The sequence below is a fragment of the Dryas octopetala genome, chromosome 5 (assembly GCF_963921425.1).
Source record: "Dryas octopetala chromosome 5, drDryOcto1.1, whole genome shotgun sequence".
NCBI lineage: Eukaryota > Viridiplantae > Streptophyta > Magnoliopsida > Rosales > Rosaceae > Dryas > Dryas octopetala.
In genome coordinates, this window is record NC_141370.1 from 5410621 (window position 1) to 5434907 (window position 24287).

The 24287-nt window shown below is 38.3% G+C and overlaps 2 protein-coding genes across 2 annotated transcripts; both read left to right on the forward strand.

The window, feature by feature from the left end:
* Nucleotides 1-751: 751 nt before the first annotated feature.
* LOC147283731 (ammonium transporter 3 member 2-like) lies at nt 752-6219 on the forward strand. The gene is made up of 3 exons (XM_086243819.1): nt 752-1485; nt 4159-4444; nt 5538-6219. Exons 1-3 carry the CDS (start codon nt 829-831, stop codon nt 6068-6070), a joined length of 1476 nt encoding a protein of 491 aa, XP_086099945.1. The 5' UTR covers nt 752-828; the 3' UTR covers nt 6071-6219.
* A 2277-nt stretch (nt 6220-8496) lies between these two features.
* Nucleotides 8497-9446, forward strand: LOC147283732 (uncharacterized protein At2g29880-like). The gene is made up of 2 exons (XM_086245576.1): nt 8497-8856; nt 8952-9446. Exons 1-2 carry the CDS (start codon nt 8497-8499, stop codon nt 9444-9446), a joined length of 855 nt encoding a protein of 284 aa, XP_086101702.1.
* The last annotated feature ends 14841 nt before the right edge of the window (nt 9447-24287 follow it).

Genomic DNA, 24287 nt, shown 5'->3' on the forward strand with positions numbered 1-24287 from the left:
CAACTTAGAAAATTCATAACATGCTTTCCCAAACTCCAATCAATAAGTAGGATTTCTTCCAAATTCGTGACATCAATTACTCTCTAATCATGGTCCCGCTTTGACCATATGACATTCATACGAAATTCTGTAAATCTGAAATTGAAAGGAATAATTTTCTTATTTTTAATAAAATAATTCACAAAAATTATAGAAAATTCTATAAATCACCAAAAATTTAAATTAACTCTAAAATAAATATGCGAAAATTATTAGGGCGTCACATGATAGGACCTACGAATTTTGTCCTTATTTTTTATCCTTCCACACAAAAACAACCATGTATACATCTTGACATTTAGGGGAATATTGAGCTTCCACACAAAAACACCCAATACATCTTGACATTTACGGGAATATTGAACTAGCTTCCACACAAAAACCATCATGTAACCAAGTGGCAGAGGATTTTGATACAACACAAAAACCATAATGTAACCAAGTCAGCTTCCACACAAACACCCATGTATACATCTTGACTTTTAGGGGAATATTGAGCTTCCTCTTGTATGATGATGATGATAGAGGTGAGATTCTGATCCTACCATATTATATCTACATTTTAATTAATTAAGGCAAGATCACGGGATAAATATATTGCATCTCCCACTTTCACACAGCTTGTCCAATTGTCCTTGTCTGATTGTACGTTATCATAAGTGAAAGTTTGAAACACCCCAACTAATACGACAAATGCCAATTTATTATCATATGATCATCATTTCACTCACATCAGCATATATACCAACTTACATTGCGCCTAGCTAGCTAGCTTACTTGGTTCAGGCCATGGCAACTCCTCCGAACCCTGTGCCGGTGGCTTACATTGGCGGCACCGCGGCGGTGCCGGTATGGTTGAACAAAGGGGACAACACTTGGCAAATGGTAGCAGCAACACTTGTGGGTCTACAAAGCGTGCCGGGTCTTGTGATACTGTACGGCAGCGTTGTGAAGAAGAAATGGGCAGTGAACTCGGCGTTCATGGCTCTCTACGCCTTTGCGGCGGTGGTCATCTGCTGGGTGACATGGGCCTACAAGATGTCGTTCGGGGAGAAGCTGGTGCCGTTATGGGGGAAAGCTGGGCCGGCGTTGGGCCAGAAGTACCTGCTGAAACAGGCGGCGCTGCCGGCCACGACCCACTACTTCCGCAACCACACGGTGGAGACGCCGATGGGGGAGCCGTTGTATCCGATGGCGACGTTGGTGTGGTTTCAGGGGGTGTTCGCGGCGATCACGCTGATATTGCTGGCGGGGTCAGTGCTGGGGAGGATGAGCTTCAAGGCGTGGATGCTGTTCGTGCCGCTGTGGCTGACGTTTTCGTATACGGTGGGGGCTTTCAGCTTGTGGGGTGGTGGCTTCTTGTTCCATTGGGGTGTCATGGACTTCTGTGGTGGTTATGTCATTCATCTCTCTTCCGGTGTTGCTGGCTTCACCACTGCTTATTGGGTACAATATTAATATCTTCTTTTCTTCACATACATGCCTCAAAAGTTCTAACATATACAAATTAACACAATTAATAACTATAACATACAAATTATACAATTTCAACTTTCAGATTTTAATGGATATGTCTGTACCATTACCATATATATACAACGTACTCCATATTTAGTTCATTTCTTCTTAAAAACAAAATAGACATCTTCTATGATTTATGTAAGAATAAAAAATGGTCACTTTTTTTAGTAATTTTATTGATCCATCAATATTAGTGTTAGAATATAAAATGTTGTCCGAAGGTGAGATTCCATTACTTTTAATTTCAGGTAAGATACCTCCACTATGTTAGAATATAAAAGTGGGTGTTAATTGTTTCGTTTGAATATATAAACATATTCTATTTTATGTATGTCCCAAAGAAACGTCACAAGATATTCTATAAAAGATTTCTTCAAAAGTATATTTCCGTACCTACCCTTATTTTTCTTCTCTTATATTTAATTAGTTACAACCTTAATTACCTAGCTTAGAACTGGTTTTAATATATAAGAGGAAAAAACACAAACAATTGTGTACCCTTTAGTCTTTTAGCGATCAAATAGCAATAATATATGTAATATTATTTTTTGAAACAAAATTAATTTGACTAGCTAGCTAGCTGCAGATTAGAGAATCATACATACACGTATGTTATTAATTAAATAACATGAGGTTGTTGTAGTTTTTCCTTGGATTTTACATTTGCTATATACAAGGAGTGAAATTTTGAAAATTTCGCCGAAATTTCGCCGAAATTTTCGTTTTTTAGGGATCCCGAAATTTTATCACACTACCCTTAATTTTCGGTAATTTTTCGGCGAAATTTTCCGCCGAAATTTCGAAGCTGCCACACGTGAATTTTTGTAAACTTTCGGCGAAATTTCGGCGAAATTTGACGAAATTTCACCCAAATTTCGTCGAAATTTCGAACCCAACCCGCTGCTAAAACTTCCGGAATCTGACAGAGAAGGTCGCGGGTTTTCCAGCTTCAAAACTCCACCTTGCGTGGTTTTCGTGGCAAAGGGAGGCCATGGATCAACTCAGCTCGAAGAGAGGAACCCATTAAGCTCGGAGTTGGGCCGCGAAGCCGCTGGGATTAAGAGATCGCATGAGTAGACCTTCGGCTCTGCCTAGGTTAGGTTGGGGTCGAGAGAGGAAAGAAAGAGGAAGAGATGGCCGGTGGTCTCGCCTACCATCGTCGCTGGACAGTGGCAGTTCGATTGGTGAGGAGGAGGCGAGGTGAGGAAAGAGAGAGAGAGAGAGAGCTCGGGTCTGAAGGCTGAAGGTGAGTGAGCTCGGGTACACACTTGTGAGGACTTTGAATAATTGCAAGATTGAAGAACAGTAAAAGAAGGCTTGTATCTGGACCATACACAACCACAAACTCATGTGTCTGCATCTTAGCTAAGCTAGCTGGTCACTTTCATGTCAGGCTCATAATTCATGCCTAAGATTACTCACCACACCTAGCTAGCTAGTTTTTGTTTTTTCGGCCATGACATAGCTAGCTAGTTTAAATTGTTTAATTAAACTTCTTTTCTTTAATTTTATATATTGATCATCTCCGAGTCAAAATTGCATGTGTTCCTGTGTGGAGTGTGCACTCTCTTCCACAAACAAATAATAAAAAATCTAGATTAATACTCATGCTTTATAAATGAGAAGTTTTTAAAAATTTAGATGCTAAGAAATGGGTATTAAGTGGCACCAAAAAAAAAAAAAAATTTAAGTTTGGAGGAAAAAGAACCAGTTCTTTCGTTTTTGTGCCTACCTATAAATATGTTTTTTTGTCAGACATTAGGGTATTAAAAATGTAATAAAACCTAATTAAAAGTTTAAAACAATATAAACTATAATATGGTTTTTTTTTTTTAGAAAAACTATAATATGAGTTTAGTAATTTTATATAAGTTTATAAACTAAATATCACTATGGAGTATTTAAGTTTATAATTTTATATAAGTTTGTAAGTATATAAGTTTAATATAATTTAGGGTTTAGGGAGTGATTTATTGTTGATGGTTCATGGTTGAGAAGGTAGGGTTGAGTAAATTTAATAATATACGGTATAGGGTATATAGAGAGTATAGCCTTATAGGGTATATAGAGGGTATAGCCTTACATGGTATAGGGTCTATGGAGGGTTATAGCCTTACATGATATATGGTATATAGAGGGTATATAGTTTAGGGTTTAGGGTATGAGGTGTTATTTATATAATTATTAATCAGTGACCTGTTTTTCTAATAATATTTGCATCTAGCGCACATTATATTCATCTTATATCACATGAAACCTACTATATAATTTGGTTTCTTCAATATTTTTTATCTATGTAGTAGATAATATGTTAAATAAATATATGGTCAAGTTTCATTCAAAATTTCCGTATTTTGATAGTAATTTCCGTCGTTTTTGTCTAATTTTATCGAAATCGAAATTTTAATCGAAATTTCTACGAAAATTTCCGTCGAAATTTCCATCGAAAATTTCCTCGAAATCGAAATTACACTCCTTGGCTATATATAGTTCAATAATTGTAACTATATATAAAAAAAATAAAAATAAAAATAAAAAATAAAGGAGAAAATAAATATAATAATAAGATATTAATGTGAGGTTTGGTTTGATATGCAGGTAGGACCAAGGGTGAAGAATGACAGAGAGAAATTTTCACCAAACAATGTGTTGCTGACGTTGGCAGGGGCAGGGCTACTATGGATGGGATGGGCAGGTTTCAACGGCGGAGGTCCCTACGCCGCAAACATAGACTCGTCCATGGCAGTCATCAACACCAACATCTGCGCCGCTACGAGCCTCTTGGTCTGGACGTGGCTCGATGTCATTTTCTTCAAGAAGCCCTCTGTCATCGGAGCTGTCCAGGGAATGATTACTGGCCTCGTTTGCATTACTCCTGGTGCAGGTACGTACCACACACTCATTCAATAATAATATTTAGGCTAAATTACATAAATACACCCACTGAGGGGTATTTCAGATTGGTCTATGAATAAAAAGATATTTTAAATTAGTACACTAATTATAAAAAGTTACAAAATAGAACATACATTACAAATTCCGTCGATAAAGACGTTAAATGCTAGTGTAGACAGTGCTAATTATATGAATTTTTTGAATAATGTGGATACTAAATTTACACCACATGAATTAATAATAATAAGTTTAAGAGTTTAAAAGTTTTTGTAGTTTTTATTTTATTTTATTAATATGACATTATAAATTCATGTATAGCAAATTTGGTAACCACATGATTAAAAAAATTAACGTCCTTTTATTTTTATGCCTTTAATATATCATTATTCTATATATTATTAAGAAATACCCTTTGTCAACCACGGGAAGTATCAATTATATATTTATATCCCTATTTTATCAACAAATTATAAAATGGAGTGATAAACCATGACCTCTTAATTAGCATTGCACCTTTCCTACTTTAGCACTGCTAGTTTTCGATCTGTACCGCCACGCGCACAGGAGTGAGTCATCTAAATACATTGTGTGATGATAGAACTATTTGTACTACAAATAATGCTAAAGATTTCTAATTTGATTTTAAATAATGTGACAGTGCATATATAATTAGTGTCTTATTTTAATAAATGAGCCTGATCATAGTGAATTATTTATAATGGGGATACAAACTTGTGACACAAATTCAAAATTCCTAATACGTACTGCTCTTTCTTTATATATGTCACATCTCTAATTAATAGAGATGGTATACCTATACAGTTTTACTTCTAACATATGATAAAAATAAAATAAGAAATCGATCCATCTAGCATTATTTTTAAGAAGAAATTTTTTGTCAACTATCATCTAATATACCTTTCGTATCAGTTGCTACATGCAAGTTGGTGGTACCACAATCGTTTAACCCTTGGCGTCTAGCTAGTAGTGCTGTAAATATGTATATACATGTTCTCCTTGGAGTAATTGCATATATATATAGACAAGAATTTGAATGGTTTATTTTATAAATTCTATTTTAGGTCTTGTTCAAGGATGGGCAGCCATCGTGATGGGAGTTTTGTCTGGGAGTGTGCCATGGTTCACAATGATGATCGTAGACAAGAGGTGGAAAATGTTAACCAAAGTTGACGACACGCTCGGCGTGGTTCACACCCACGCCGTGGCTGGCCTTCTCGGCGGAATTTTGACCGGTCTCTTCGCGGAGCCCGATCTATGCGCATTGTTTTTGCCTGTTACACATTCACGTGGAGGCGTGTACGGAGGCTCGGGAGGCATTCAAATCCTGAAACAAATTGTGGGAGGCATGTTTATCATAGGATGGAACGTCGTGGTGACGTCAGTTATTTGCGTGGTGATTCGGCTTTTTGTTCCGTTGCGGATGCCGGAGGAGCAGTTGTTGATTGGGGACGACGCAGTGCATGGAGAAGAGGCCTATGCATTGTGGGGTGATGGGGAGAAGTATGATGCTTCAAAACATGACGTAAGACACCCCGACCCCGAGGATATATCACCCACTAAGTTTCCATCCAATGGTGCCACTCAGATGGTCTAACAACTCTAAATTATATATGTTTTTATTTGGTATTTAAGTTGGTGTTGTTCCACAAGTGTCCATCAATTAAGTAGGATTTTGATGGAGAATATATGGATATATATGGTTTTATGATATCTTGCTCGTTGGTGAAAAGGCTAGCTAGCCACGTGTATTGTTTGTGTATATATATATATATATATATTGCTTTATGGGTTTGTATTTGGAAAAACATGCACTTTAATTTCTTTTTCTTTTTTTTTGGTGAAAAAACACTTTAATTTCAATCATCATTAAAATGCATTCATGTGACTTGTCTTTGTGATTGCGCGCGTTTGCAGATGCACCTAGGTTGGATCCTAGGTTGCTATGTTCTCATGATAGGGATCTCAAGCCAATTCTTGATTTTATTTACTTAGGTGATTCTAGCTAGTGTTTAAATTATCAGACATTGGTAATAAGGATTTATGATATCCCTATTAATTCAAACTTTGAATTAAATTTTTTTGTATGTGTAGTTTAGATATGGGTAGAATTCATGGGAATTAAAATTAAGTGCTTGAGTTAGTTTGGCTATTCATTTGGAATTGTAGTTGCATTTTTAATGTAGAATGTAGATTGCTTACGTAAATTTTGCGGGAACTAACTTGACATTGCGCATTAAAATTGAGTAATTGGAAATTGAATGGGTAGGTCTGTAAGTCTTTAGGAAAAACTGTTGTTAATTGAATGGGTAGGTCTAGCTCTAGGTCTTTGGGTGGATTATCCAATAAAAAACTGTTGCTGTGGCATTTTAAATATATTTGTCAAAATCTAATGTTGTCGATATGAATTTGGTAGTATGTGTACGTATTACAGTACATTGATAAACTCTTTTTGTACTTTACCATTGTAATGCTTTAAATACCTAATTATTTTTTAAAAAAATTTCATTTTCGACTTCCTGATATGATGTTCGAAAATTGGGAATTCTGATTAATTTGTTTATGAAATTTTAATTTATTCATTCGCGGGTTTTTGTAGTTGAGAATGCAAAAATGTGTAATAGAGATTGTGGGACCCGATTTTTGCCACATAGATGAGGGCCAAATTAAGGGGAGTGTACTCAATCTAAACTTTTAATGACTTTTAAAGACTTAAGAAGTCAGGGGGTACTCAATCAAGATTTTTATAGACTTTAAAAAAGTCTATAAAAGTTTAGGGGTACTCATTCAAGATTTTTTAAAAGTCTATGAAAGTCATATAGTACTCAAAATGTCAATGACTTTTAAAGAGTTCTCAAGTTAATAGACTTTGAAAGACTTTTGGGCTTTAGATATAAATACCAAATCTCCTAATTTCTCTCACATTCCCCCCACTGACTTTTGACGTGAAACAACATGGTATGATGAACATGCACACAACACTTATCTGAAGGGAAGGAGGACGCCAAACGTTCTTGAGGGAGGAAGCCATAGCTTGATTTCACACCCTTCTTTCTCATCCAGAGCTTTGATTTCACGGTTATTTCTCTTCATCTTTTGCACAGATTCCTTGGGTAGTATATAGTTTTCTCATCTCTTTCATGGGTTGCTGGTTTATAATGATGTTATACTTTGATTTCAACTTGATTATGGAAAAAAGATAAGAGTTTGGGTGGATTAGATAAGTGCTATGTCTTTCTTTCTTTGTATAAATTTTTTTTTGGCCTGTTGTTATGTTTCATTCATGGTGTTATACTTGTTTTGTTTGTTAAATTGTTTGTTATTTCCTGATTTTGCTGTTGTTATGTTTCATTCATAGTGTTATACTTGTTTTGTTTGTTAAATTGTTTGTTATTTCCTGATTTAATTTGTTGTTTGTTTCTTTGGATATGATGGGCTTAGGATTTATGGGTGCCTTGCAGATATGGTGGATTTAGGATATATATTTTTTGCTACATATGATGGGTTTATGGTCTATGGATATGATGGGTGTTGATACTATAGCAGAAAGATATGATACTTATGTATTTTTTGATGATCTTTTTTCTCATTTATTAATCTAACCTATTAGTGTGTAAATTACAATTCGTTTTTGACAAGTTAATTCTCAACTTTTCTTTAGAAATCATGTATCCTTTTCTTATATGTTCATGTACATTAGTGATATAGAAAACAACAAGCTAGGATTTGCTTTTTCAAACCTCTGACCATAGCATATCATCATTCATCAACGTACAGTACTAGTGTACTAGCATGTTGAAATATCATAAGTGTTAGTGCAATTGCAATGTATGATTGAGCCTGGTGTTTCTTTTTTCTTTTTCCATATCTATTTTTTTTTTCCTGGATGAAAGTGATTATTGAAGGCAAATAATATTTGGTGTTTAGAGTTATTTCTTGCAACTTCTTGTTTTTTTTTTTTTTCTTATGTTAATTTTTAGTTATTAACACTTGACATGTAAAATATAGCTAGTAATATTATTAATGGGAGATTCACAACAAGGAAATGTCAAAGGAAAAGGCAGAGTTACGGAAAAATATATAGTATGGACGGTGGAAGAGAGCAATGAGTTGCTAAAGCTCATGGTTGACGCCGCCAATCGTGGATGGCGTGATAGTAATGGCTTATTGAGCAAGGTAACTGTAGAGAAAAAGATACTTCCTGCTCTTAATGGAAAACTTAACTGTCAAAGGACTTATTCACAATATCTAAGCCGATTGAAATGGTATAAACATCGATATCACAACTTTTCTGAGCTTATGCGTCATAGCTCTGGGTTTGGATGGGACCCTGTGACAAATAAGTTCACTGCTAGTGATGAAGTTTGGGAAGATTACTTTAAGGTGAGCTTCTTGTATATATAAAAAAAAAATGCATATATAGTTTATTATTATATGTTGCATATATTAACATTTATTATATTTTTATTATTTGCTAGTCTCATCCTACCCATAGAAGTTATTGTACAGACACTTTTCCTGACTATGAAGATTTGAGAATTTCAATCGGAAATGGAACTGCTGTTGGGAGACACTCCATTGGATTAGGTGATGATACTGAAGCAAGAACATTTGGAGTTGAAGAAAGTAGAGATGTTGGGATAGATGACTTAATATATGATCGTGGTGCTATGGCATTCATACCAAGTGAGCATGAACCTTTAGATCAAGAACCATCTCCCAGGCAATCAACTCCACCATTACCCTCTCAGCCTAAGAGTTCAGATGTTCCACCAACAAGTAGAAAACGAAATAGCGTTGAGTATGAAGGGAATCCTACTCCATTTGAGAACAACACTCAATCTGATGCTATAGACAGACTAGCTCATTCCATTGATTCAATTGCTACTGAATTTCAAGGAATTCATAGCCTATTGCAACAGGGGAAAAAGAGAATAGTTGTTGGGATGCTATTAAGGAGATCCCAAACTTAGATAATCGTGCTCGTTTCAAGGTGCTTAAGTTGCTTAATACGAGAGCAAAGAAAATTGAATTCTTGAAGATGACACATGAAGAGCGGTCATATTGGACATTTTTCGAATTGATGGAATGAGTGGTTCTTTTAGAGATGAAATTGTTGAAATGAGTACTTATTTTAGAGATGAAACTCTATGGTTTTGCATATGTTTGAATTCACTAAACTTTTGGAATAGACTTATGTATGAATTGTGTAATTTTTTGGAGTAGCAATGCATACTATTGTTATTGGTTTTTAAGTAATTGTTATTAGTTGTATTCAGTTATTTTTTGTTGTTTTTTTTTTCCTTCTGGAATGGGTTTGTTATGCTTGCTTTGCAAAGTTTTATTGTTTACTGTTTTTTTTCATAACTGTGATGTTTTTATTATATGATGGATGAAACTAGTTTTACACTATGAAAGTTTAATTGGCACAACTCTGTTGCAGTATAATTGTCACAACTAGTTTTAAACTATGAATGTTTATTTCTTGTTTCTGCATTACTCCTAAACTATTGAGCCTAGGCAGACACCTGATTGGAAAGTTAGTATGGAACAAACAAATACAGGGGCATTCTTACTGCAATTGATGCCTTCTCCGACCATGTTCTTATATATACTGATAATCCTTTTTTTCTTTATTTTTTGTGGTCATGTCCTCTTGTCTAATAAGAATAAAAGTGTGAATATTGCTTCCAAATAGTTGTTGCTAATGCTATTACTATTGTTCCATACCCGATTACAGCCAATCCCTACTCCCACTTCTGTTCTTCATCTCCCAAACCTTTAACTTTGCTGGTCAGCTCTAGTACTCACTGGAAGCACAGTTACACTACCCCACCCGCCCATTAATCCAAATAGACCCAGATCCGAATACCCATTGCGTCAAAGTGGTCTTGGCCTTCCTTTTGTTTTCGTCGTGGCTTCAGCTTGGATCAAATCCTTCACTTCCTCAGCTTCTTGGCTGATTTGCTTCCTTTTGTTCTTGTGGCGTTGATACTAGTATGTCTTCCAAAATACAAGAAGTGCTTTTATTTTTATTTGTTTTTCAAAAAGTGCTTTTGGTTGTCAATTCGTGTCAATTTGTTATTACTTACATGATTGATTGCTCTGTTTCAATCGTTGAATCATGCAAGTTGGCAAAAACCAACGTAAGGATGCTTGATTTTGCACTAACTACTATGTTTCCAATTTCCAAATACTTTGTATAATGTGTAACATGTGTTATCATATTTAGTTATTTCAATCTTCTCTGTTTCATACTCTCCATGTTTCTGTTTAGTTGCCAATTCTTTCTTTTGCTTTCAAATGCTTATGCCAGAAAATTCATATACAATCCATGTCTCAGGTTCCTAGCTGAAGAATTAAGTGTTTCAAAGTGATAGATTGTTGTGACAGAAGAGGTGGGGGTTAATGTCAGAACACCAGGTAATTGTAAAATGTGAAAGATTAGTAGTTACATGGTACATTCAGATTTCAATCGTATTAAGTAAAAGCATGTAAGCCCAGTTGTTAAGCTTCAAAAAGAAATTTTTCAGGTTGAGTTGAAAATGTCTATTCTACACAAATTAGTTTTTATCCTACTTCATTCCTTGCATCTAAAGATTTATTATTTTTTTCTTCTTTGGTGGTTTTGTATATGTAATGTCTCAGTCCAACATGCATGAAGATAATGTAGTAGAGGAAGAAGAAATGAAAGAAGAAGTGGAAGAAGAATTTTATGAAACCATCAGGTATTCATTGATGGCAATGGAAGCAATCCTCCATGTTCTAAATGAGCTTATAGCTATCATGTGTCGTGAACATGTTCAACGTCCTCTAGCTCGGCAACCAATTTCTACAAATGGATACGAATATATACATAAAACATTGAATGAGGATCCTGCACACTTCCGGCAATTGTACAGAATGTATCCTGATGTGTTTTTAAAGTTATGCCATATCATTAGAGAAAAAACACTCTTACGGGATACAAGGTATATTTGCATTGAAGAAATGCTTGCAACATTCTTACTCACTGTGGGCCAAAATTCTCGATATTGTTTAAGTCGTAAAACATTTTATCGATCACATGCCACTGCGAGCAGAAATTTTAACAAGATTTTGAGGGCATTGAACACAATAGTAGTAGACATGATGGTCAAACCTAGACCCACAGTGCCAGCTAGAATAAGGGAAAGTACAAGGTTTTACCCATACTTCAAGGTAAGTGATAAAATATTATTATTATTACTATTATTATTACGTGAATATTTAAATTTTTATTTATTTATTTTAGGATTGCATTGGAGCTATTGATGGTACACATATTCCAGCAATGGTAACTGGACGTGACAAAAGTAGCTATCGTAATCGTCATGGAAGTATTTCACAAAATGTGTTAGCAGCTTGTAATTTTGATTCGGAATTTATATACGTACTTAGTGGGTGGGAGGGATCTGCTTATGATTCAAGAGTGCTAAATGATGCTTTATCAAGGAGGAACGGACTTAAAGTGCCACAAGGTATGACTTTAATTGTTTTGTTTTGCTTTTTATTTGTTTTTTGGCTTTTATTTATTTATTTTGTCCAATTATAGAGGTCATACATTGCATACTAATAAAAGTATTGTATAATCAGGTAAATTTTTCTTGGTAGATTGTGGATTTCCAAATTGACGCCAATTCTTAGCTCCATTTCGAGGTGTTCGTTATCATCTTCAAGATTTTGCAGGTCAAGGTCGTGATCCTGAAAACGCAAACGAATTGTTCAATCTTCGTCATGCTTCCTTGAGGAATGTAATTGAGAGGATATTTGGTATATTTAAATCGCGATTCACAATTTTCAAATCAGCTCCTCCATTTCCCTATAGTACACAAGCAGAGTTAGTGTTAGCTTGTGTGGGATTACACAACTTTCTTCGCAAGGAGTGTCGTTCTGATGAATTTCCGGTTGAACCAGAAAGTGAACCTTCATCGTCTTCATCATTACCAATTAATGAAAGGGATGATTTTATACCGCTTTTTGAGACGCAAGAACAACAACGAGAGAATGCTAATGAATGGAGGGCTAGTATAGCTGCTGATATGTGGAGAGATGTTGGGCAGGTTAATAATAATGGACATTAAGGATATTGAGTATTGTATTTTTAAACAAATTTGTATTAAAATTTTGGCATACTTGTTAGGTCAGTATGCAGACATGTTACTCTGGGTATGGCTCTCTGTCATGGTTCTTTCACTTTTGTGTAGTTCAGATATACAAGTTCCTTTTGGTATTTTCTTCTTGGCTGGAAGTTCTTATGATATATTGGTTATGTTATCAATTTTTTATATGTGACATTGCATTTATATTGATATGCACTTCTACAAATCTCTCTTTGTTTTTGTTTTTTGTTTTTTTTTTTTCATAATATTTCATAGTTGTATCAAGAAGTTATTGAAATTATTAAAAATTAATGAAATTATTAAAAGTCGTTGAAAGTTTATCAATGTCTATGAAAGTTTTTTAATAAAACTCCATGAAAGTCTATGAAAATCTGTCATAATTCTGAAAGTTTATGAAAGTCTGTCACTTAAAAAAACTCCTTAAAAGTCATTAAAAGTATAGATTGAGTACACCCTCCTAAGATTGGGCCAAGGCATGGCTACAATGATATATTATGCCCAAGGTTGAGAGGAATTAAAGGAGGCCCATATTGAACCTGCTTAATCAGTTGAGGGAATCAGCTAAGCCCAAAACAGCACAACTTCGACACCATCTCAAAACTCTCAACCACTTGATTACTGATAATCCTCAACCACTACTAGCTTTTTGCTTTCATAACCCACAAGGTCTAAGAATTTTCATTGCTAATTGTTTGTGGATAAACCCATACCGATCCAACAGCCAACCATGGCTGGACACGTGGCCGGTCAGACCCAATTTCAGTGTTTGACTTCTCAGTGGTCAAACTTTGACCTCCACATCATCACAGCTCGGCACTTCCTCTGTCAGCTCAGATCGGATCGCCACGCCGAGTCCTTCGTGCCCGGTCCGACCCGAACCGATGATCTTCCAAAGGATTGAGTATTCATCTTTCCACGGTCGTCTCGGTTCGGCTCGGCTCGGCGCGGAAGGAACCTCCTTTCGAGTTCTAACGTCAACCAGTTATGACTCGGAAGGACCCCTATCTACTGGATCGGTTCGGTTAGGAATCCCATGTCCGATCCGATCACACATGGGCTTCATGTATACACATAAGAGCATGTGTTTGGGTCGGCTCGGCTCCCCGCCGCCATTCCAAGGAAGATCACGTTGGGATGAACCGCCACACTTAAATGCACCTGACAAAGGTCTTCTGACAAATGAGACAACCCAGCCCACATTCATGACTACTGAGGCAGTTCACCTGAATCTTCCATACTTGCATTCAATGCAAAAGAGGTGGGTAGCTGTGCATGCGACTGTTCACGACCGAACGCGTGGATCTTTCTCAACCAGCCAACCACATGCAGGTAACTTACTCATCACAATCTCTTTTGCCTATATATACCAACTTATATGTGCAAAAAAGGGGATCTATCTATCAACCTCTCACCAGACAAACACTTACACAAAGCTTTCATTCACCCAAGAGCATACCCAACTTGCTGAGAATAAGCCCAGAACATTTACCTTGTTCTTCCTATTCTCCCAAGTTCATTCTTTGTTCTTCCTCACCTACCATCAAACACACATCACTGACTTCATCATCGGAGCGTGTTTGGCTGGTATCACACCGGTCCATCTCCTTTGATCTTATTTCTCTTACAGGAAAATCTCACGTCATCATCCAGCAAGACTTCGGATCAGCCAGGTCACCATTTCTAAGTTGTTGCATCTCTCTTACGGAAATTTGCATCAACAGATTGGCGCCGTCTGTGGGAAGATCATCTTCGGCCATTGTGTTCATCACCACAAGTGCTAAGTTCTTCCTCCAAACAAGTCATCATGACTACTATCTTTCGTGACAGCGGTTCTTCTTCAGGAGCATCCCAGAATGATGAACAACACCAGCCTGAGACACTTGAGAAGACAAGGGGAGCACAACTTCTGAGAGCAACAAAACCCAAAGGCCCTTCAAAGATCAGGGCAGCTCACAAACTCCTTAGGGAGAACCAACGACATCTGGCCGCTGAGAATGCACTTCTCAAACAGAATAATGAGCTGCTCGCAAAACAAGCCGAGCTGGCCGAGGAACTTACGCGTCATCGCGCTCAGCTCGAGAACAGCGGCAGATCGGGTTTCCGATCGCGTCGAACCCGAACCGAGCAGGAGGCCCTTTCGCCGTCTCCTTCTCGGCAGAGTACTCCGGCCGAGCCGGACGATCAGCCCGCTCGGCAGGATGCGGATTGTACATTCCCGAGCTTCGAGGACATGCCCCCGGCCGAACAAGCCGAGTGTCTGAACGCCCACCGTCTCCTTCAGCAAAAGCAGGCGGCCTATAGGAAACACTCTCCCGAGGGTCTGAAGGAAAACCGTGCCGACCTGAACACAAGTCAACGACCTCCAGTCCGATCCAGATTAGGGGCCATCAGTCCAACCGGTTCAGCCGAACCCAGGGTGTCAATCAAGGACAGGCTCGGGCCTACCACCAGCCAAGATCCTTCCCCATCAGGAACTCATTCGGGGAGACGATCCGCGAGTGACCGACTGGGATCTACCATGATCATGTCTGATCGACGTCCGGTGGGCGAGAGGATCACTCGTCAGCCGGTGAACGAGAGACTGGGTAACCGGACCGAGTGCTTAGGGGAAACTGCGGCCGAGCCGACCATACCCAATGTGGAAAATCTTGTCCGGACTTTGGTCCAAAGCCAAATCCGGAGTGTCCACGATCAGCTCGGCTAAGTCGAGGTCTCCAGGGGATGCACCGGTAGAACCGATCACGGGGAAGAACTCCTCCTCCCATATACCAACAGGATCATGAATGCTGAGGTCTCCCGGGATACAAAACCCCCCAAGATGGATCAGTACGATGGGACCAAGGATCCCTACGATCATCTTGATAGCTTCAGATACGCCATGGAAGCCCGCCAGGCATCTGAGGCCACAAAGTGCAGAATCTTCCCTTCAACCTTGAAGGGATCGGCTCGGGGATGGTTTCGAACTCTCCAGCCGAACTCCATCGACTCTTTCGCTGACCTTAGGAGGGTCTTCCTGACGAGATATCGGGTTGTATCCGAACGACTCTACAACTTGAACGATATGTCGTTCATCAAACAACAGGAAGGGGAGAGTCTCAAGACCTATCTGATCCGCTTCAACATCGAGTATACGAAGTGTGACGATTGCGACGACAGATCGGCTAAGAATGCTCTTATGCAAGGTCTTCTCGCCGGGGGACTTCGCTCCCATCTGATGAGGAACCCTCCATCCACTTACGATGAGCTTTCTGCTGAAGCCACCAAATGGGCGCGAGCTGAAGAGTGGGATGCTCAAGTGGAGGCCCTGAATTCCAAGCCAACCCCGGCCAAATGGAAGGAAGGAGAGGTTGCGAGCCCCAAACCTCAGGTCCAACCCAAGAAGTCCCGGATTGAGGAACCGCGCCAACTTCTGGGCAAGAGGCCCAAGTTCGTCCAGTACACGGAGTACACTCCTCTCAACGCCGGTCTGGAGACAATCTTCTCCAAGATCAAGGATCAACTCCCAGCTGCAAGGAGATCAAGGGACCACCCTCAGACAAGATCAAGGAGGGTGTCTTCTGTAAGTACCATTCCAACTACGGCCACGTCACGGGTGATTGCTACGCCCTCCGCGACGGAATTGAGACTCTTGCCCTGGCAGGTAAGATCAGTCAATTCCTGGCCGGCGGACCTAGGGTACCCAAGGCCGCGCTGAAGAAACCCACCAACACCATTGACGTCCGGGATGCCGCTATCGGATCGATCGGCGGGGGCCCAACTTTCTTGGGAAGCTCAAACCGATCCCAGAAGGAGTACGTCAGACAGGCGGCTCATGCGCACGAGTCCTTGTCGATCCAAGCGGGTCAGCCCAGCACTTCCAAAAGACAACGGAAGGACTGGGCACCGGTCACCTTCGAGCCAAACGAGGTGAATGAGATCATCTTCCCACACTATGATCCGGTGGTCATAGTGGCTGAAGTGGCAGGAACCACCACTACTACAATAATATAAGTAGACGACACTATCTACACAACGGTTGTTTTAAAACTGTTGTGTAGTTTTTACAGATAACGGTTTTAAAAAAACTGTTGTATTTATGAATGAAATCCAATGGTTTTGAGAGGGGTAGATTTTTTTGGTTTGCCTACACAATGGTTTTAAGTTGTGACCATTGTGTAAGCGAAACAAAATGAAAAAACCGGTCTACAGTAACTTCATTAAAACAGTTTTGTTGTGTACTCTTGTTGCCCTCCGATATGTTTCCCTCTCAATGTTCATCGTTTCCACCCCTAAGTCATACACCCAGCAATGTTTATTACCAAAACCAAAAGAGATCTGAGAGATAAGCCATCATCTGCTCCAAGCGCACCCACCTGACCTCCAAGCGACCTCACAAGCCCGACCATGTGAGAGATCTGAAAGATAAGCCACCCATCGATCTCGCCTCTCTCTCTTTCTCGCCTCTCTCTCTCTCTCGTCGCATCTTCTCCTTCTCGCCACCGAGTCACCGTCGCGTGGGGACACTAAACCTAACCCTCAGTCCCTCATCCAGATCCAACCACTATCTCTCTTTCTTTCTCCGTTCGCTCTCTCTCGCCAATCGCTCTGTCTCACCGTCGGATCCCTTTCTTAATTTGTGTCACCGTCTTGAAGGAGAGAACTGGGAAGCGACCCTTGCTCACTGGGGATGTGAATGTCACTCTGAGAGATGGGTATGCCACGATTGGAGATATGAGTTCACCGTCGACAACTTGAGCTGGATTCGGAGCAGAAAGTTTAGGCTGGGTGCAAGGGTAGCTCGGCCAGTGGTTATCAGGGTGCTCTTAAGGGCCTACATAGAGTGCTACACAGCAGGTTTTTCATATTCTCTTACCTTAGGTTATAGTCATAGTTATCTTCGTTTTGGTTTTCCTTTTCTACTTCTATTCATTGCTAGTAAATTGTTTTTGCAAGAAACCTTAAAAGTAATGAAGCTAAGTCAATGATTCTGCATATTGAAGATGTTTTTTTTAAGGGTTCAAACCCTATTTGCCAACCTTAATTTATTCCCATCCCAACATTTGACAAATAAAGTTACTAAGCTTGAAATGGGCAAGAACTATTTCTACCGTCGAAGGCCTTAATCCAAGTGATGAGAATTCTGCTCTTGTCCACTGTATTCAGGTTTAAATTTGTTTAGTTTCCAGCATAGTAAACAATCAATTGGTTTTAAATTTAAAGGCATAGCAGTGCCAAAAGAATAAGGCAGGGGCCAAATGATACCAGTTAAATCTGTAAAGCTCCAACATATGTTGTTCTTTATTATTCTCTTGATGTGTCTAATATAAATGAATGCAGTCAGACTCATAACCATACACTCACAGAGTTGTTTGAATCCATCCCTTTTAGAAAATGGAGTCAACCTCATTCCTCTCTCACTGGAACTAGCACACAAATACAAATATATAGATATGTTTTTTTCTTTTTAGTGTATAAGCTTATAATTATCTGAATGTTCTAAGCAATATCTTTTACTTTTGGTTTTATAATTACTCTTTTGTAAAAGCTTATAATTAGCTGATCAATGTTCTTGTTCGCTTTTGCATCTTTGCAGTTGATATATTTGGGGCATCCCTGTTTACATTCATAAATTAGTACCCATTAAACACATGCACACATATTTTGGCTTGCAAGTTATCAACTATATTGGTTCTTGATGCATTATAAGTGCTTTTAGTTTTAGGAGTCTATTGATATTTACTGTCATTTGTTGCTACTTGGATTAGAAATTTGTTGACCTTAATTTTTTCTTTATAAACAGTAGAAGTTATTAGAAAATATAAAGAAGCATGCAAGCCTGGGACACATGAAGAATTTAAGAGATCCCATAGAGAAATCATGTTGACAAATTTTACGAAGTTACTTTATGATAGATGGTTGTAATCATGTAATGCTTATCGGTATAAAAAATCAATTTGGCATTGATGTGATCAAATGAGGAGTCTTTCCCATGAGATTTGTGTATACTGCAGTAAGATCAGACCAGTTTTTTAACTTGGACTTCTGAACCAGTGGATAATTTGAGAAAAGTTTCTTTCTTTCTTTTTTTTATTGGGGTGGGTAGGATATACATTTCTTAAAGGGTGGGTAGGACATCCTTATAAGAGAAAGAGCATATCTTTTTATACTTTCAACATAGTTATTTGTACATCATTGTTGCTTACTAATAATGTACTATTTTTGTTTTCTTTTTGTAAATGAGTTGTTTTGTTGCGTCCATCATATATTTTTATGAGGCTCAGAATCAAGTTTTCATGGGCTGTAAAAGGTTGTTTGGTTGCTGCGGAATTGGAGGGGGAAAAGTTAGAATTTAGATTTTATTGAATGCATGCTTTATTTTCTCACTAGGTTGCGTATATTTAGTTTGCATTTCTGGGTTGAAATCAAGTTTCCATCGATAGGGTTGATGCAGTATGAGTGATAGAGTCTCATGGCGTGAGTTTCTGATTGTAGTTCCGTTTTTATTTGAGATATAAAAATTGGTTATAATATGGGTTATTTACTGAACTTGGATCTTTAGGTATGGAAGGAAATGGAATTCTAATTGGTTAGCTAGAACTGTTCTAGTTTCCTTTGTATATGTGACTGAATGCTATTCACTAAGTTTGGATAATTCCCAAGGATACTGAAACTCTTGATTGGTAATGGACTAATATGACTAATATCATAGTTCATTTAATTTTTAAATTTAGTTTGTATTTATTTTGAAGTATTTCTCTTGTTTATTGTTTCTAACATTAAGTCATTTGTGTTTGTAGATGTGAGAAATCATCCATTTTTTTATCCATTATAAGTGTACGTGGAAAGCGCTACTGACTATCCTTCAAAACCAAGGCTCACAGCGAGGTAAGAAGACTTGAACTTATTTGTGAACCCTGTGAAACTCTTGTGGTAATGCATTTGAGTATGTTTGAATGTTTAGCATTGGCAAGAATATTAAAGGTTCTGACTTTACTGTTTACTTTTGTTTGATTTTGGTAGTCTTTGACCTTACTGTATACTTTTAGAAAACTGTATCATTTGGTAAGGAGTCATAAGCTGATTTTTTGTGAGTCACAAGTTCACATCCTAATGGTCATTTGAAGACAAAAATCACCATATTCCGACCTTGAATGTAGTTTTCATGAAATACCCAAGTCAGACCTGAAAATCTGAAACTCTGACAGCAACACTCCTCTTGCATGCCTACATTCTCACTTGTCCTTGTGTGATTTTGTGATATTTTTTTAACTGAAATTGTTTGGATAATATTAGGGTAACTGAATATATTGAATTTTACTTGCAATGAATGACAAGTTTGCTTTAATTTTTTGTGAAATTTGAAATGGTTAGATGGATAAGTCATGGATGTTTGCTGATAGAAGGTCGAGGGCATATGAATTAGGGATGGAAGCATTCTTCAAGTTTTCATTAGAAAATACGAGAAACCCAAACCTGATTCATTGTCCTTGCACGAAGTGTGGCAATGTGAAGCAGTTTGGTGTTGGAGTTGTAAGGGATCATTTATATTATAATGGTGTTGATAAAAGTTACCAACAATGGATATGGCATGGAGAACCTTCTAGGTCAGCTACAAATACAGTTAGAGAGAAAGAGCAAACTGAAGTAGAACGTTCATTTCTCTCTGAAACAGTGGAGATGGAAGGTGATGAGGCAAACTATTTTTCAGATGACGCAGCTGAAGATTTTTTGAATGTTATTGGGGATGGAGATACACCTTTGTATCCTGGTTGTACAAAACACACTAAGCTATCTGCACTAGTGAGGTTGTATAATTTGAAGGCAAAGCATGGATTGAGTGATGCAGGTTTCTCTGATTACCTTATTGCTTTTGGGGATTTGCTTCCAGAAGGTAATAAGCTACCCATATCCATGTATGAGGCAAAGAAGGCTCTGTGTGCATTGGGAATGGATTATGAGAAAATACATGCATGTCCTAATGATTGCATCTTGTACAGAAATGAAAATGAGGATGAAACCAGTTGTCCTACTTGTAGTCTGCCAAGGTGGAAGATTGGTAAGGATTCAAAAATGAAGGAGGGGGTGCCTGCCAAGGTCTTGTTGTATTTTCCCATTCTCCCAAGGTTTAAAAGGATGTTCGAATGTAGTGAAATAGCTGAGAGTTTAACTTGGCATGCTAATAAAAAACTGAATGATGGACAGATGCGGCATCCCGCTGATTCCCCATCATGGAAGTTAGTTGATTTTAAGTGGCCAAACTTCTCAGAAGATCCAAGAAACCTTAGACTAGCAATATCAGCTGATGGCTTCAATCCCCATAGTTCTTTGAGTAGCAAATACAGCTGTTGGCCAGTTATACTAGTTACTTATAATCTTCCTCCATGGTTGTGTATGAAAAGGAAGTTCATGATGCTGACTTTATTAATTTCTGGTCCTAAACAACCTGGAAATACCACATTTGACCTTCAACCATTCACCACTAGTCTTCCACCCGTAGAGACGTTTGATGGTATAGTGGGTGAAACTGGAACAGAATATGTGCGACCTGGAGGCGAGGGCATATGGATTGATTAGTTTATGTTTACCATATTTGAGCTTGTAAATTAATACTTATTTCAATTTGGATTAAAATATTAATATGTAATAAAGTGTTTGCTAGTTGTGTTTATACCTTTTTCTTTGGTTGCTGTCAAAGGTATTGATCTACAGCAAAGGTAAAAATCTTGTGTTTATACTTGTGTTGATACCTTTATATATGTTGCTTGTGTTTATACCTTATTTCAGTATTGCTTGTGTTTATTCTTAGTTGATTGGTTATTATGCTTATTTGTCAAACCTTGTTCATACTTAATTAGTTGATTGCTTTTGTTTTTGCAGACCATGGCTCCACAGAGGGCATCTCCGGCTGGTAAGAAGAAGAGGTGTAAAGCCAAAGCTAACAGGACACCGACAAAAGCAAAGACTTTTAAGCAAACACAATCTAAGGCTGTTGAGGATTCAAGTTATGGTGCTAAGGAGACACTTACATCAGAAAGCAGTGTGAAGAGCAAACGAGGACCCGTTACAATGCCTCGCATTGTGAGGCGAAAGATCCTAAAGATTAAGAAGGTGGTTGAGTATAATAAGAAGGGTCAGCCTTGTGGGAAGGTGGCAACGGAACTACAATCTTACATTGGGGTGTTAGCACGTACAAAGATCCCTATTACCATCGCTAAATGGAAGAAGGTGGACGAGGAATATAAAAACAAGATTTGGGAAGAAATAGAGGTAAGCATACATTTAATCATGCTCTTTTTTTGTTTTCATATAAATACTTATAGCAACCTATTTTTGTAACCCTTCTTGTAATGTAGCAACTAATATATTGGACATCTATGTATGTAGTTGGCATTTGAGATAGCGCCGGAAAGTAAAAATCTGGTAATGAAATCAGCGGGTGCTAAATGGAGGGAATTCAAGAGCCGTCTCACGACTGCTTTTGTACTACCATTTATAGATGACCTTGAGAAACTTAAGAAACCCCCTGCAGAGTATAACTTCCTTGAGAAAGCTGACTGGGACCAGTTTGTGCAGTCAAGACTAGAACAAAATTTTTTGGTAATTTCATGATTTTTACATATTATATCCCCTTAAATTACTGTCACATCTTCCTATTTGATGCAAGTAATTTGTTACTTGTTTGGATTGTAGAAACTTCATGAAGTTCAGCAGGAGAGACGTGCAAAGGCCGAGTACCAACATCGAATGTCGCGTAAAGGGTATGCTGGATTGGAGTCAGAACTGGTTAGTGATGTGTTTTTAAATCCGCTGATTTTGTGTTATGATGTTGAGGAATGTAACACCGTCTATAAGTTATAAAACCATATGGCTTTTGGCAGTTGAATGACATGAATTCTGACCAAGAAGAGGTTGATCGTGCTACTCTCTGGATGAAAGCACGTGCAAATAAAGAGGGTAAAATCATAGATGCCAAGGCAGCTGAGAAAGCAAATCGGATTGTGAGTCTGCACGCTAAATTTTTATACTTAGTTCATGGCACCCTACAGTTTATAACAGCCACATCATTGCTTGTTTCAAAGTTTTTTTTAACTAAATTTTTTAATTGCATTTTCAGAAAGAGTTGAAGCAACAAGAGAAGGAGGGGAAATTAAGTACATCTGGTAGCAATGATGTTTTGACACTTGCCTTGGGGACCCCTGAGCATGGTGGCAGGGTTAGAGCAGTTGGAAGTTATGTGACACCAAATTCATACTTCCACCTCCCTAAGCGAAGGAAGACAAGTGTGAAAGAGAATGTGAGAGAGTCAATTAAAGCAATTGTAGAGGAGGAGCGAGAGAAGATTGTGGCGCAGATAGTGGCAGAGGAACGAGAGAAAATCAAGGCAGAGATAATGGCAGACGAGAAAAGAAAGATCTCGGCTCTAATTTTGGAGGAGGAGCGAGCAAATATTGTGGCCAAACTTGTGATGGATGAGCGAGACAAGTTAATGGCAACAGGGTCCCCTGATTGGCAGGCCAAGGTGACTACATTGGATGAAATACTAGCTAATGTCAAGGGTCCTGCTGCAAATATCCCAGTCCCGGTACAAAAGACTGCTCCTCCCACTCCCCCAACTCCACACACCGTGGAATATGGATCCGATAAAGCCAGTTGTAATGCTGCAAAGAAGGTGTTGGGATTGAATGACAATCCAAAGGAGGATGACATCATGGATGTGGATTCTGAATTTGTGAGGGAATCAATATTTAAGGTGATTCAATGAAATTTTATATGCATCTAAACAATGTCTTCAGTTACGCTTAGTTAAAATGCTTAGTGAAAATGCCTTCAGTTATGCTTAGTTAAAATGCCTTCAGTTAATTTGAAATTGTGTCTTGTGTGCAGGGGAAACAATGCAAGTTAGTTGTGGAAGGTGAGGATCAAAAAATTGTTGCACATGCAACACTGATTGAGGTACAGGTTGACAACCCGACTGTCCATGGCATTCCTTTGGGAAAGGACAACCTCAGGGTTTCAATCTATGCTTCATTTAATGATGATGCACTGCTTCCCATCCCTGTGACAGGCGAACTTGAAACTGTGGGCCAAGCCAAAGGTAGTGTTGTAGCTTGGCCAAAACAGTTTGTTTTGCCTATGGAGGAGAACAAAAAGGGTATTAAGGTATTGTGGTCAACCGTGTTGATTTTGGCAATTTTTGATGTTATTTATGAAATCCTACATCTAACATATTTTTAATTTTGAACCTAGAAACCCTTGAAGGCCAAAGCTGATAAGCATCAAATTAAGGAGTGTAAACAAGCCACAACCTTTGGACCTGAAAGTACTGCCCCCTACATTGAAGGTGTTATGCATGTATGCACAAACTGGCATGAAGAAGGATGCGACAATTCACTTTGTAATTGAACCTGAAGTTTTTGGTCAGCCTCGGAAAACCCACGTACTGAGTGAAGATATAGAGCAGTTTAGCCGTATGGAGGAGATATCAGCCACTTGCATTGTTGTGTATATCAGGTAGCTTAATTATGTCTTTCCATGTGAATTAAGTAATAAGTTTGGCAAGCTTTCTTCCACTATGATATGTTAAATTATGTATGTTCCTTATAGGTTTTTATTCGATGTGGTTAAGAAATCAAAAATGAATGACATGATTGGTTTTATTGACCCTGCTCGAATTGGGGCTATTGGCTGTGGAAC